The 15,546-nt window shown below is 52.4% G+C and overlaps 1 protein-coding gene across 1 annotated transcript in view; it reads left to right on the top strand.

Annotated features, from left to right (window-relative positions):
• RBM6 (RNA binding motif protein 6) overlaps nt 1-1,319 on the top strand; it is a 57,540-nt gene extending 56,221 nt beyond the window's left edge. The window contains 1 exon segment of the mRNA XM_054387265.1: nt 1,148-1,319. Within this exon segment, the coding sequence (XP_054243240.1) occupies nt 1,148-1,273 (126 nt within the window). The 3' untranslated portion in view covers nt 1,274-1,319.
• Nucleotides 1,320-15,546: the final 14,227 nt, after the last annotated feature.

The following is a 15,546-nucleotide window of genomic DNA, read 5'->3' as shown; positions in this document are numbered from 1 at the left end:
CTGACCTTAATTTCCTGCAGGTTTATCTGCAGTGACCCTTGCCCTGGGACACATGAGCAGCACCATGCCCTTGTGGCTGCTGTCACTTGTGGCAGGAGGTCTGGCTGGGCTGCCTGGCTGCTGTGGCATTGGTGCTTCACCAGGGGACAGGCAGCTTGCAGCACTGCTGCTGCTTGCAGTCGAGTATGTCATTAAAGGCAAAGAGCTGAGGCTTCGTGACAGGCATTTGCTTCAGCCCACACGCAGGAGGCAAGGGTCCCCCATCAGTGCAGACAGCAGGAACCAGCCCCAGCTGTTCCTCATGGAGACTTTCCTGTGGCCATAAAACAGGTTTTGTCACAGAGCCAGCTCCAGCAATGCTCTCTGGGAGGTCTGACCTCCAACCATGGCTGGACCAAGCAGGGGGCTGAGTGCAAAGCACAGCCCTCAGACCATTCGCCTAAAGTCCTCCCAAAAGAAGCCCAGAGATGTGCTTTCTTCCCACTCCCAAGCCATGCAGGGCAAAGCCATGTGCCCTCTTCAGCCCCACAGAACTTTGATCTCTTGGCCTAATTGATCACATCACTGATACTCAGAGAAGTTGGACTTAAAAGCAGAGAAACTTTCAGCCTTGGGCCTGCTCTCCTGGGCTAACTCTAGGCAGGTATTAATGAATAATTCAGTGGCTGGCTGCAAAAGCCAGTCGTTAAAAACTGGTTGAAATTCAAAGCCAGCTACAGGAGCCCATGGGAGCTCTATTAGAGCAGAGAACAGCTGAGCTTGTGCAAATGCAGGCTGGCTGCAAACAGCTCCCTGGGAGCCCAGCTCTCTCCCTGGCACTTCCTTTGCTCTGGTTCTATCTTTGCTCACAGGCAGCTGTGGGCACTGCCTGCTCCTGCCCCTCCATATGCTCCTGTTGATCTCCATAGCCCACCCCTGGGGGTTGCTTCTCACCTGGTATTTGCTGGCTGTGTTTTTGTTGCTGCAAAGGGCCAATGGTGTCTCCCAAACAGCTTTTGGAGGAACATGGTGTACTTACTGTGCTCCTTCTCTCCCAGATCCACACAATAGCACTCAGCTGTTTTGAAGCACCCCTGGGGGAAGGCTTTTCTTCACAGGCAGCTGGGGAAGGGGAGAAGTCACTAACACAAGCTGTGTCTGTTTACAGGCAGAAAACAGGAGGAAGGGCCCTGGCCTGGGGACCCAAGGGAAGCCCCCCAAGAGGCAGTCCAACGAGACCTACCGTGACGCTGTCAGGAGGGTGATGTTTGCCCGCTACAAGGAACTCGAGTGAATGGTGGAGAAAAGCCCAAGCCTGTCTCTCTCCAGCTCCATCTCTTTCTGTCTCTCTGTGTCCTGTTCTTTTCAGGGGTTGGTCTTTTTTTTTTTTTTTTTTAATTGTTACAGGTTTTGCTGCTAGAATTTTTTTAATAAAACTGAAAATTTGTCAGTGCTTGTCTCCTGCCTAAAACAATGTGTTTTAAAACAAGATTCCCATCATGTTTTCCTCTTTACCTCTAGGGTGTCTGGGAGCTGCGGCCGAGTCAGTGGGGCTGAGATGGGTTTGGTCATCCAGTGGCCCTGCCAGCAGTGCCACTGTCCTGCAATGTGTTCCCTGACAGCTCAGGGACAGCTGCTTCTGGTGCTGTGTGCTCATACGTCAGGATGTGAGCTGGAAGCCAGAAAATAGCCCCTAAGGCCTGGGAGGAGTTCAGGAGCAGGAGCAGCCTGTGTGGGATTCACCCTAGCTGTTAGCAGAGCTTAACGGCTAAAGGTGTCATCTGGGCTTCCCAGCCACAGCAGAGCCTTCCCCTTCCCACAAAGCCTGGGGAGGGCTGGGTCTGGTGGTGGGGACCTTGGTGGGGGCATAGCCATGCTGGTCCAGGGTGGCAGGGTCTGTGCAGTGGTCTGCAAGCTACTGTCTCAGAATAAAAGCCATTGTGAGCAAGTGCTGCTTGCACAGCCCCAAAAGGTGCTGAGGGAGCTCCTGGTCAGGGATGTGCAGTGGGGTCAGGTTGGCCAAAGCAGAGTGAAGGTGTTTTGAGTGGAAGAAGGACCATGGGTGGCAGGGCTGAACATCACCTCCATGGATGAGGATGATGATGGTGGTGGCTGGTGGGAGCAGATCCTGTGCCTGTTGGACAGGAGCTTTGCTGACAGTGAGGGAACTTTGCTGACTGTCACCACTGCTTCTTTGCTCACCCAGCAGAGAGCAGGCCCAACATCACTTTGAGGTATCCCAAAAGAGGACAAACAGGAGATGTGGAAACTGAAGACAGCAAGATATGGAGGTGAAGGGCCACCTGCAGCAGCTGACAGCTTCTGAAGGCAAGCCGGGAGACCTGTCCAAGCAGCATGTCCTTGTCTCTAGCACAGGCAACCCCAGAGAGGTATGGAGGACTTGGTCACTGGCACCCCCGTCCTTTGCTATGGGGATGACCACTGCAGTGCTGGTGAGTACATGGGTTTGAGGGCAAGGAACATGTGTGCACAGGAAAAGTTGTGATGTTTAGAAAGGGTCTGTAAGAGCCCCCTCCTGCCAGAGAGCCCGTCCCTCTGGAGTCTTGAGGCTCTGTGCAAACTGTGAATGAGGGGCTGGTCAAGAAACTGACTTTGGAGAGCCAGGAGGAAGTTCAGAGGGAGGAAGGGTCGCTAATACTTGTGCATAAACAAAGACGCTCGGGGGCCATATGGTTCAACCAGCATCTAGGAGCAGCTTGTCTGTCTATAAATAGGGAGGGTCAAGTAATGATGTAATGATGCTTTTAATGAGCATATGGATAATGACCCTGACCCACAGGACCCTCATAGCTCTGTTAGGGGGGAAATAGTGAGGAATTATCCCAAAGCAGAGCCTGAGCAGCAATGCAAAGTCTCAAAGTGTAGCAGCTCTTCACACTCCTGGTGATCTCCAAACGAGGGCAAAGAACTTGGAAAAATGTACAGAGGGAGGCCCTGACTGTTACAGGAGTCTGCAGCCAGGGTGGCAGCTGGGAGCTTCAGTCCCTGTGGGAGTCCCTGGTATGGGGAAAAACGATGGGGAAGGCTCCTGGGGTTGAGCTCTCTCAAGGGGAGCAGTTGTGATGGCACAAAGTCTGGAGGAGCAAGCTGATGCTCTAGAGTGTGGAAAGCATGCACAGAAGGAAAAGAAGGGTGGCTGTGATGGGACATAATTTTCAGCAGCACTGGAGGAAAGCAAGGAGTTTAGGAGCAGAGCAGTAGGTGCTGCACAGGGACATTCCAAAAAGGAGCAACCAATGCCATTCCCAAAGGAAATGGGAGGGAGCCTCTACCACCAACCACAGGAGCCCTTTATCTGATTCTATTGATTGGCTGAGTGGGTTCATCCATCCTAGTGAGAACCTGCTAACAACTAATGATACACAGTTAGTTAGAAGATAATAAAGCAAATAAAGGTAAGAGCAGCTTCCTTTGGACAGATGGACCTTGCTGAATAGCATCCACAGCTCAGCTTAGCTTTGTGCTCCCCCGCTGGCAGTTGGTGTGGTGTGCATGTGTGAAAGGAGAGGCATCACAGCCCCATCCTTGTGGGCCAGCTGCCAGGGCCCAGGTCAGGAATGAGGGAGGAACAGCAACAGACTACAGTGAAAAAAATCAAGTTAAAACCCCCTAATTGCCATATGCCTCTGTCTCCAATCACAAGGAATCCTTTTTGGCTCATTGGAGATAGCTCTACCTCCCATTAGGTAGATTCATCACAGAAACGTTTGATTAGTTGGCTCCCATTATTTTAAGGATTGTAGTAAATGCTGATGGGGAAATCACAGATGTTGCTGGTGGCTGAAGCTGTTGGAACCACACCTTTTACCAACAAGTGTGGGGTGTCAGGGGGATGTGCTGTGTGTGGCCTGGAAAGGCTGCTTGCCTGGACTGGAGAGAGTGTCCCAGCACCAGCCCATGGGAAATCAAAGGATTCCTTGCACTTGGCAGTGGCTGAACTCCACTGACTCCCTGTTCCCCAGGGCAACCCAGTGGATTCCCTTGAAGATGTGCATGTGTCTATAAGGTGTGATGGGCACCCACACTGCCCATCAGCCAGGTGACACCCCAGGTTAGGAGGGTGAGGAGCCCTCCATTGGGGTTGGGATGAGGTGACTGGAATGAGTTTATTAACAAACTGGAACTGAGGAATAGAGAAGCATCAAGCCGGAAATCATAGTTGCTTAGGAAAGCAGCAGCAGGGGTGGTGATGTAGAAACCCCAACTATTTATCAGTGGTACAGTGGTTCTGATGTGTGAATTTTAAAGGTTGGCCACTGAAAGCCACAGCTGTGTCACAACTACCTTTATATCTTTAAATTATTTTATTCATATTCCCAAGATTGACAACTGTGCTAGTGCTGCTGCCACGTTCAGCACGTTGCCTGGTGTGCCATCCTGTGGTGATGGCTATGACCAACCATGATAATTTAGTTCTGTTTTTTGGGGAGGTCCTGGTAAAGATCAGATCACAAGGTAAATCCTGTGTTGGAGCAGTTTGATTGACAGGGAGACATCATTCACAGGAGGAGGACTGGCACCAACAGGTCCACCAAGGCAGGAGCTTGTGACTTCTGCAGAGCAAAAGACCAGAGCCTTTTCAGCTGCAGCTTGGAGTATGTGCAGATGGCCCAAAGAGCTGGCCTGGGGGTGGTGAGCATGGGGCAAGGTACCTGCCCTGCAACATGGACCTGGGAGAGCAAAATGCATGTTACTAGGATAGGAGAAAGGCCAAGACCACATTTTTCTGACCTGACAAGTCCACCTGGGGTCCTTTCTGTAATTCTTTACACAGCCTGGCATAGAAAAATGCCATATTTCTGCAGCCCAGGCACAGCCACCCCATCGATGGTGGCATTAAACCCCTGTGTTTCTCAGAGGCAAAACCTGAGGCTGCACAAATTGAGTTTCTACCATTCGCCTGCAAGTGAATTTTAAAACCCAGTCCCTGGGGATTTCTTGCCTCATATCCCAAGTGTAGCTACTACTGGGTGTCAGAGCATTGCAAGTGGGTCCAGGTACAGCTGGACCTAGCAGTCAGGCACAACTTCAAGAGGCAGAGCTCTGTTGGAACAACTCAAAAGCACAGGACACCAAGCAGCTGAACATGAGTGCACTTCTGGTTCTCCTGCTGGGAAAAGCTCTAGGAGTGAGTGCATTGAAAGATGTATAAAAAATGGCTTACTGCAAACAAATCTACAGCCCCTCCCTTCATCTGAAATGGAAGAGCAAGGGAAATGTGTGCATGCCTCCAGTGAAATAGGGGAAGACAACCAATTAGTATTATAAATTATTTTACTCATTTAATGTTTTAAGATGAAAGGAGCACCTTTGTTGGCAACATGGACAGTGGCATTGAGTGCACCCTCAGCAAGTTCACTGATGGCACCAAGCTCTGTAGTGCAGCTGATACACTGCAGGGAAGGGACCTGGACAGGCTGGAGTGCTGGGCCCAAGCCAACAAGACCAAGTGCAGGGTCCTGCATCTAGGCTGGGACAATCCCAAGTACAAATACAGGCTGGGCAGCGACTGGCTGGAAAGCAGCCCTGAAGAAAAGGACTTGGGGGTGCTGGTGGATTAGAAGCTCAACATGAGCTGTCAATGTGCACTTGCAGCCCAGAAAGCCAACCAGATCCTGGGCTGCATCAAGAGAAGTGTGGCCAGCAGGTCAAGGGAGGTCATTCTCCCCCTCTGCTCAGCTCTGGTGAGACCCCACCTGGAGTACTGTGTCCAGTTCTGGAGCCCCTATGACAAGAACGATCTGGAAGGTGTCCAGAGAAGGGCCATGAGGATGATCAGAAGGCTGAAGCACCTCTCCTGTAAGGACAGACTGAAAGAGTTGGGGCTGTTCCGTCTGGAGAAAAGAAGGTTCTGAGGAGACTTTATTGTGGCCTTGCAGTATCTGAAGGGGGCCTACAAGAAAGTGAGTTTCTAGGGATGTCAGATAGTGATAGGACCAGGGGGAATGGAGCAAAACTAGAAGGGAGAAGATTCAGAGTGTATGTTAGGAAGAAGTTCTTCACCATAAGGGTGGTGAGACACTGGAACGGGTTGCCCAGGGAGGTGGTAGAAACCTCATCCCTGGAGGTTTTTAAGAGCAGGCTGGATGTGGCTCTGAGCAACCTGATCTAGTGTGAGGTGTCCCTGCCCATGGTAGGGGGGTTGGAACTAGATGATCCTTGAGGTCCCTTCCAACCCTGACAATTCTATGACTTTAACGTTCAAAGGAAGTTGTTGCTCAAATCCTGCCCCAGTTTCAGTGTGGGTTATGTATTTCTGTGTTTCTCCACACACAAACAAGAAAAGCCATTCTCCTCCTCCTTCCTCACACTGAGGACATTATGCTTTCAAATGTCAACAAGAATGATCTTGGTGAAACTGCACTTTCATGTGCTTCCATCTAGTAGCACAGAGTCAGAGGAAGATGAATGACATTATAATAAGTCACATAATGACCGGAACAGCCAAGATAAGCACAGACACAAACCCTTGGCCAAATCCTAAGTGGATCTCTTTTTTTTTGCTAGCACATTTTGAAGAGAACAGGGTTTGGCTAAGTTTCTGCTGGGTTGTGTGCAGGGAAGGGGTTAGAGGGGATGAGATGTCACTAGGCTGACCCACAAGAGCACCCCCACCATGAGTAAAATAGGGAATTCACACCAAGAAAAAGGCTTCCCTACAGTGATGGCCAGCTGAGAGGACACTTGCCACACAACCTCCTAGTGCTCAAATTCCATCGCATGAGCTCAGGGTTCTGCTGTGCCAGACCACCCTAGGCATGGTGTTGTGCATCAACTAACACTGCTTCTTTCCATGGCACCCATATCCTTTTTTCCATGAGGAGATGCACGTGCAGCTGGGAGGAGAATAAATTGTACTGAGGAAAAAAGGCAGAAGCAGTTGATAGGACAAGGGGTGATGGTTTTAAACTAAAGGAGAGTAGGTTCAGACTAGGTGTGAGGTGATGAGATACTGGCCCAGGTTGCCCAGAGTGGTGGTAGATGCCCTATCCCTGGAGACATTCTGGGTCAAGTTGGACAGGTCTCTGAGCAACCTGCTCTAGTTGAAGATGTCCCTGCTGGCTATGGGGAGGTTGGGCTAGGTGACCCTTCCATCCCAAAGCAGTCTCTGATTCTGTAGCATTTCCAGTTGTGGAGGGGTTATCTATAACTTACCACGTTTGTGCTGGCATGTATCCAGCACACACAGGGCTGGCCCATCCCCAGGAAGCTGACGATCAGCAACACAAAGACCAACCCAGCTGTACACAGCACTGCTGCAAGCACTTCTTATCACCTCCAGGAGCATGGCCAGTCCCATCCAGCTGTTAAAGTGCACTTCTTTTTCCTGCAGAGCACTTGGATGTGCAGCAAGGAAGCTGGGGAATGAGAGCATTATATCCCTGGGGGACAGAGTCCCCCATCCCACATGATGAAAGAACAAACTGGTCCAGAAATGGCAGAGAGCTGGATAGCAGATGGACCTTGCATCATGCTGGGCTTGATCTAGAGGGAAGGAGAGAATCAGTCTGAGGAGTTGGAGTTCCTCTGTGGGGTAGTTTGGATTCACATCAAGGAGGGGCATCAAGAGGAGGGTGCTGTCCCTGAGCAGGGCCAGCATAGTGGTAGCAGCAGCTCCCATCAACAAGCTGGTGACAAAGCTGCCTGTAGCACTGCTCCCAAGCTCCATTCAGGAGAAGGGGCTACATACATCAGCCTGAATTCCATCCAGGGCAGCATGGACCTGCAGCATGCTTAGAAGAGAGGTCATAGCCTAGGCCTGGGCTTAAATGGAGCCCCCAGCCAACTAGCAGTAGGTGGGGGCCCACCTGGGGTCACTTGGTGCCCCCCATGGCCCTGACAATCTCGCTGGCCCCGGTGTGATCTTAGGTAGCCCCCTTGTGTCCTTCTATTGCTGGGGCTTAAGGAGAAGGGCTGAGCAGCGCTCTGGGCATAGAGCTGTCAGACAGCAAAGTGCCTTTCCTCCAAAGTCCTGTTGGGGTGTGCCTGCTCCAGCACATTAATTTGGCTCAGGGGTGCACTTCTGAAACCGATCTCCTGACTTTCCCCACTTTACAGCACTTTGGATTGTGTCCCAAGCTCAGGCTTGGGAGAGCATCAAGTGGATTCCTTTCAGATGAAACCAAACTGAATGTGCTCCAGGAATGCACCTCACACTCCCCAGGCACTGATGGGCGTTCAGGCTACAGCATCAGCTCATGTAGAGTGAAAAAAACCTTGTAAATGTATAGTACATGCAAGGAGTCATTGGATGTATGGATCTGCTCCTGCTGTGCTTGTGCACATCCATCAGAGTCCAAACCTCCTGAAGTTTCCCCTTCTGTAACATTTCTCCCAAGTCGCTCATGGACTGGAGTTTCCCTTTAAAACCTCCTCACCAGGCAGCACAGGACAATCCCTGTGTGCCTCCAGTCCCCACGCACCTCGCTGCTTTTCCCTTCCCCGGGCCACAAGAACAAAAAGCAGACACGTGCTTGGTGGGCTGCTTTGCTGTCCCACCCCCATTAGGTGTGCCTTGGGCTGCAGGCGTGGAATATTCTGAGGAAATACATTCCACTGTCCCTAGGGGTGTTTGAAACACACAGAGACGTGGTGCTGAGCGACATGGTTTAGCCCCAGACTTGCTAGAGTTAGAGAATGATTGGACTCGATGATCTTAAAGGTCATTTCCAACCCAAACGATTCTGACTCCGTGAGAAAGTCGAATGCTGCCTCACGACTTCATGGGGCCAAGTGACTGAGTGAGCCACTAGATGGCAACTGCTGCTCGTGGATCTCCGCAGCAGCGGGACGGGGTTTCACCAGCAGCGTGGGCTAGTTCCTAAAGCCTGGGCTGGTTTGATGAATGAAGGGCTGCCCCCGGCTGCCATCCTCCCCCCGGCTCCTCCCTGCTGCCTCCAGCCCCCAGGTGCCGCGGGTTTGTCGGGGACAAGGCGCTGCAGGCTGCTGGGCTGGCAGCAGCTCATCGCGGCGGAGATCCTGCAGGCTCCTCGACTGGTGAGTAGCTGATCTGGGGTTGGCTGTGGCTGAGGTGGGTTTAGCTGTGGCTGAGCTGGGTTTAGCTGTGGCTGAGCTGGGCAGCCCAGACTGGGCTCGGCTGCTGCGGTTCTCTCCGCTGGGGTCGCGTTCCCAACGGGAGCAGCTGAGCCTGGGGAAGCTGAACCAGGTCTGACCCTGCTGTAAACTTGTCTGATTTTACGATCTGCTTCGCTGGGTTTTATATCGATGTGCAGAGTGATTCGTCTTTTCCCAGCTCCGACAGAGAGAATGGAGCTTGTTCTGCCGTGGCGCACAACACAAAGTTTGTGGTGATAATCTTTACTGGTTAGATCTACAGAATTTGGATCCAGGAGGTTTAATTGCTGTCTTCAGAGTTTTTTTTCTTCTTAACCCTGATGCTTTGCTTTGAGCCATGGATGAGTCCCCAGCATGGGCTGAGAATTTAGTGAAAAACATGACCAATGTGGGATTTTGGGCTGCTAAACCTTAGCAACAGAGACATCTTCATAGGATTTCATATCATTTACCTCCAAACAGTTGTGACAACCTTGGTCCAAGGAGAAAAAAATAGCCTTCCTGGTCTGGGGGGAATTGTTTCCAGCTCATGAAATCTGTCAGGGGAGGCTCAGCCTCCTGCAAAGCCTCAGCTCTCAGAAACCCTGGGACAAATGATATAGCAGGAAAGGAAACAGAGCCTGAGAAATGCTGTGTGCTCTCCAAAGGAGTCCTTTAACTAATGACCCTTCTGCTTGGAAGCATTGCAGAACCTGGGGATGGATGGCTGGGAGCTCCACATGCCTCCAGTGTCCTGGAAGCCCTGGGTGAATGTTTGGCTGTGATGGGATTGTCAGAATGGAGTGAGGGCAGGAGGGAGAAGACTGAATCTTTATTTCTGTTGTCTAGAAACAAATAACAAAGCACTTGATGAACTTGAATTAAGAGAAACCAAATTATTTCTCCTATCCTTGAAAGAAGAGCACCTCTGGCAGGAATTACAGCTCTTGAAAGTGTGGGGCACACTTTCAGGGGCAGCAGGGCCAAAGGGATGCACTCTGCTGGGGATCACCCACGGGCATCTCATGGGCAGGGTGGAGCTGGGCCTGGGCGAGCTCAGAGTCCTGGGCTGGTGACACAGTTGTGTTTTGTTAAGCTGTTTATTGGTCAGAAGGAACCTACTCTGTTAATCCAGCTGCTAAGCACTGGCACAAAATTCCTGCTAAACTGGAAACCCACAGTTTTCATGCTTGGGGGAGGAGAGGAAAGTGCTCTGGGAGCTTTGCTCACAGATCTGTGGCTCTCTGCACACATGCCGGCCACGCGACCTGCGCACAAGCTACAGGGAGCTTTCTCTGTGCCAAGTGGAGCGTGTCCCAGCTTTCTGCTGGCCAAACCTCCTACAGCCCTCAAAGGGAGGGGGTTTGGCAGCCCCAATGGGTCACTGATTTGACATGATGGGTTGCTGTAACGTATAGATCCCTCCTGCTGAGTTAACGAATGGAGAATGGCAGAGACACAAACACCCTCATGATTTATGAGCTGGGGATGGGGAAGTCAATTGGAAAACTAAGGCAGAGATATCAGCTCCCTAAGAAATATGGGAAGAATTCATCCCTAATCTAATCTCACCAAATTCCACAAGGATGCAAGACAGGGATCATTTGCTGCAGTTCCTTGCATTGAGATTTAAACAGGAAACCCCCAAGGGTGTCAGTTGTTCTCCCAAATACCAATGTGCTTGTGTGTGGAGGCCACAGAGCTATGCCGTGCTCCCAGCCATTTTGGCTGGCTGGACAAGAGGTGATGCCTGGCTGGGGGGCTGCCAAGCAGTGCCCAGCTCAAGCAGGAGCCAAGGCCAGGGTCCTCAGCAGGACTCACTGCTAACCATGCTCTTTGCCTAGTCCTTGAGCCAGCGGGGCTGGCAGATGTTATCACCAGTGAGGGTTTCTGTCTGCCTCGCTCTCTGTTGTGCTCCAGTGACACCCTCTCAGGGGCTGTTTATAGTGAGGATAAAGATTTATTGTAAACCTTGGCTCCTGGGCTCTCTGAGCCGCCTCTTCCTCCAAGTTTGGTCTATCCCCGTTCCAGCTGGGATTACAGTGAGAGGCAGCTCCGGGAGCAGAGGGTAATGAGGTCTTTGAAGGCACTCACTTGTACAGTTGCAAACCTGGTGTGGAGAGCAGACACAGAGATCAGTCATTCCTAGGTGCCTCCAAGGCCAGGGTGACTGGTGAACGGGAGGACATACCCAGTCTCACCTGCCCTCTTTGAGCAGCTTTCCTCTGGGCAGAAGTCTGTTCTGGGAGGATCTGCTCCACCCTGCTTGGGGTGACAAGGAGCTGCTGAGGAGGACAGGCTGCAGTAGGAGAGGGGACCTGTTTGGGACTGAGTCTCCGGCTTTGGTCCTCTATGTTCCCTGGGAGCCACTTATTACCTCCCCACCAACTTCTCACCTCTGCCCTGCTCACAGGAGGCTGCTGTACCATCTTCATCTCTTTTTGTCTGGGAAACTGAAGCACAGGGTAGCAAAATGGCAAATGGAAGGTTGCAGAGCTGGGCTCCCTAATAACAGCATTATCCCAAATCCCAGCCATAAAACCCCAGCATCTGCTTGTAGCCAGATGCCAAGGAATGACAGTGATTTTGTGGTACCCAAGAGGAAGCACTTCCTATTCCTGGCAGAGATAAGCCTTTATTATCCCCTGACGTGGGCACAAGAGGATATTTTGTCTCTTCCGTCTCCCTGCTGGGTGACCCCATGTGCTCCTTGTTCCACCCAGGCTCCTCTGTACCTACAGCCATGCTCTGTGTGTGCTCTGGGCCAGCACAGCCCAGCTCCACCAGTGGGATGGAAAACTTGGAGAGCAATTGTGGCCAGCATCATCCCCAGCTGACCTGGGAGCCTGCCCAGGATGTGGTTTCCCTAGAACAATGTGGTCCACAAGCTCTCGGCCATGCAGGGTCATTGTTCTGGTCTCCCACACTGGCAAGCTGCCATTTATTGTGTGCAGGAACTATTCTGCTTCTCCCACCAAGAAGATCAGGTTTATTTCTCTGTTTTCCAGGAGAAGACCACTGATGTCACCTAATTTGGCCTGAGCACTTTGTAGTGTTGAAAAAAACACCTAGGCTTTCAGTTTCAATCTACCCATTGTCCATCCAGGGAAGAGTCAATCTTCCCCTAGTGTGTGCTCCCATGCAGGTGAGTGGTGACAGCTCTGTCACTGCACTGAAGCTACAGGCTCACTTGTGCAGGGGCAGTAGTAGAGTCAGGCTGAGCGAGAAGCTGTAGGAGAATGAATGAATGAATGTTTGGAAGAAGATACGATGCTTGAGGTCAATCCTTGCTCTGCTATGGTTCTTGTTTGGCCGTGGGCAGATCACTTAGCCCACCTGTGCCTTGTCTGCCATCGGAATAATGAGAGCCATGGTGGCCTTTCACACCTGGATGCTGTGCAGATGAGTACATGGAGATGCTGAACAACTCACTTATGAAGAGGGGCTGAGAGACCTGGGGCTGTTTAGCCTGGAGCGGAGCAGACTAAGAGAGCATCTTCTTGATGCTAATCAATAGCTAAAGGCTGGGGGGGAGGAGAAGATGGGGTCAGATTCTTTTCAGTGGTGCCCAGTGATAGGACAAGGAGCAATAGGCACAAACTGGAACAAAGGTTGTTCTATCTGAACACAAGGCAAAACTTTGCTGTGAGGGTGCTGGAGCCCTGGAGCAGGATGCCCAGAGAGGTTGTGGAATCTCCTTCTCTAGAGAAACTCCAAATCTTCCTGGACATTGTAATTCTGGGCAACCTGCTGTGGTGCCCCTGCTTTAGCAGGCGGGAGTTGGACCATTCTGTGATTCTGTGACTGAGAGGCTTTCATGTGAAATAGGGGTTGGACAGAAAAGATGTGTCCTGGGAGTAGAACCTATGTGGTGGTGGCTGCTGCTGAGCTGTGCTTGCTAGCTGGAGACCCTGGTGTAGGGATTTGTACTGAGGAGGTGACCATCCGCTGGGCTGGGTTAGCTCTGCTTTGTCCAGCCAGGTAGGTGACTGCAGCAAGGGGAGCTCTGTGCTTAGAGCACACTGATGCTGCTGGAAGCCACTCTGGGTGCCCGTTCACAAAAGCTACAGCAGCCAATGGCACTGACCTGCCCCAACCCCTGACAGATGTGCTTTCATCTTCAGCTCAGCCCAGAGCTGACCTTGTGTCTCCTGGGGAGGAAAGAATGAGCAGCCAGCTGGGGTGAGAGGCCTGGCGTCCATACGTGGTGCCTCTGCTGGTCACTGATCCTTGGAAAAACCCTGCACAGAGGCTGCAGCTGGGCCAGCTCCAGCACTCCTTGCTCCAGACACTTCCCTTTGCCACAGAAGAGCTGCTGGGTTGGGGACCGTGAGGTCACTCAGCCTCTGGGGAGCTCACAGCCGGGCAGCGCCGAGTCCGCTGGCTCTGGCATCCCGCGGCCAGAGCAAAGGGCAGCCTGCTGAGGAGGCTGCCGGAGCGTCGTGCTCTGCAGGGCTCCGAACTGTGCGAGCTCACCCCCAAGCCAAGCTGTAATTGCCAGGAGCCCAGCCAAGAGGCTCGGAGAAGCAGCAGATAACAGCGCAGGCACCTCCGTCCTCATTAAAATACTTTGCCCGACAAAGCCCCCGCGCCGGCCCAGCCTGTTCCAATTAGCTGGAGAGCAGACAGCAGGGCTCCCGGTGATGAAAAGAAAACACTGCCCAGCTTCCGAGTGTCGGGGGAGGTGGGTGGCTGCGGCCGGGACAGTGAGAGGCCCTGGGAGCGCTGCCGGCAGCTGTGTGGCTGGCTGGCGATGCTGAAGCGGAGGAGCTGGGTCACTGAGCAGCGAGCAGGTGCTTCACAGCCCCTGCCCCAGCTCCTGCCTCGAATGGCCCTGCGGTTCTTGCTGGGGAAATGCAGACAAGCCAGCAGCTTCCAGAGAGGGGCTGAGCATCCCTGAGGTAGTGAAGGGTCTGGAGCAAAGTCTTGTGAGAAGTGGCTGAGGGTAGGCTGAGACCTGCTCATTCTCTCAACTACCTGAAAGGAGGCTGGAGCCAGGTGCAGGCTGATCTCTTCTCCCAAGTAACAAGGAGTAGGTCAAGAGGAAATAGCCTCAAGTTGTGCCAGGGCAGGTTTAGGTTGGGTATCAGGAAAAATACCTTCCCTGAAAGGGTTGTCAAGCCCTGGAACAGACTGCCCAGAGAAGTGGTAGAGTCACCATCCTTGGAGGTAGTTGAAAGATGTGTGATGTGATACTGAGGGACATGGTTTAGTGGTGACTTGGCAATGCTGAGTTAACAGTTGGATTCAATGATCTTAAAGATCTTTTCCAACCTAAAGGATTCAGTAATTCTATGAAAACCCTTGGTGACACCCAGCCCCTCTCCACAGCAGAGGATTTTCAGCCAGCCTGGGGCAAGGAGCACCAGCAAACCTGTCCCTGGCTACGGTCTCTGCTGACTCCTGGCCCTGGAGCCCTGCCAGGTTTTAGTATGTGCATGACTCACCCAGATCCAGGCTGGAAAGTCTGAAGCCCAGAAAACAGCTCCTGCTCAGGCAGAGCTCCCTGAGCCTCCCTAGGGCTGTATGGAATGTCAGGCCATGTGGTGGACAGGTGACAAGGGTGGGTTTCAGCCGTCGGGTGACATCGTGGTATAAATGGCTCCGCGGAATGCGGCGCTGGCTCTGGGGACACCAGAGGCTTTGGGGAGTTGGCCTGGCAGGGGAGTGGGCAGTGCAGAGCTGCTTCACTACCTTATTTGGGTACTTTTTCTGTAACACAGGGTCAGAGGGTGGTAAGCCCCTTCCCAAACCTGGAAGAATTTTAGGCTTTTCAATTGCATGGGGAGGAAGCTTGGGGGTTCGCAATGACAAGTCAATCCAGAGTTTAATATATCACATTAAGCTGGAGTTTAATACTCTGAGCCGGTCCTGGCTGGGCTGAGATGAGCTGTACGGCTGCTTCCCAGCATGAGACACAACTGCTCCATGCCTGTCCCACCTCCCTGACCCTCCTCTGTGTCTGGGAGGAGCCCAGTTTGCCTCTTCCCCACTGGCAGCTGACATCTTGATGTGGTTGCCCCTTCTGGGAGCCATGAATTGGGCAGCATTCCCCAGCCTGAGCTGGGGCTTGATGGCAGGACCTGAGCACTGCCCTGCGGGCCACATGCAGTGGAAGACTGAGAGCAGAGGTAGGGCAGTGTGATGCTGGTACAGCAAGGAGGGAGCTGGGGGCTGCTCTGAGTCTCTGGCCTGCTGGGGCCATCCATGAGCTGTATTTGCCCAGGCTCAGTGATGGTGGCACTGGAAGCTGCTGGTACCCTGAAGGCATTTTAGGTGAGAGGAGACTCGAAAGGTGCAATTGTGCTGTGTCTCCATATAGCTTTCTCTGCATGTTCATTAGACTTACAACCTCTCTGGTGCTGGATGCCCTTGGGGTGACTCAGGGGCAGGAGCAGTGGGCATTGCTCAGCTGGCATTATCTGGCTCAAGCAGCACGTTCAAGAACACCAAAAAGCCCTGAGGGACCTGCTGCCTGAAAGCACAGGCCAG

This window comes from Indicator indicator, chromosome 15, assembly GCF_027791375.1.
Source record: "Indicator indicator isolate 239-I01 chromosome 15, UM_Iind_1.1, whole genome shotgun sequence".
In the NCBI taxonomy this organism is placed as follows: Eukaryota; Metazoa; Chordata; class Aves; order Piciformes; family Indicatoridae; genus Indicator; species Indicator indicator.
This window is presented reverse-complemented; position numbering and strand designations above follow the sequence as displayed.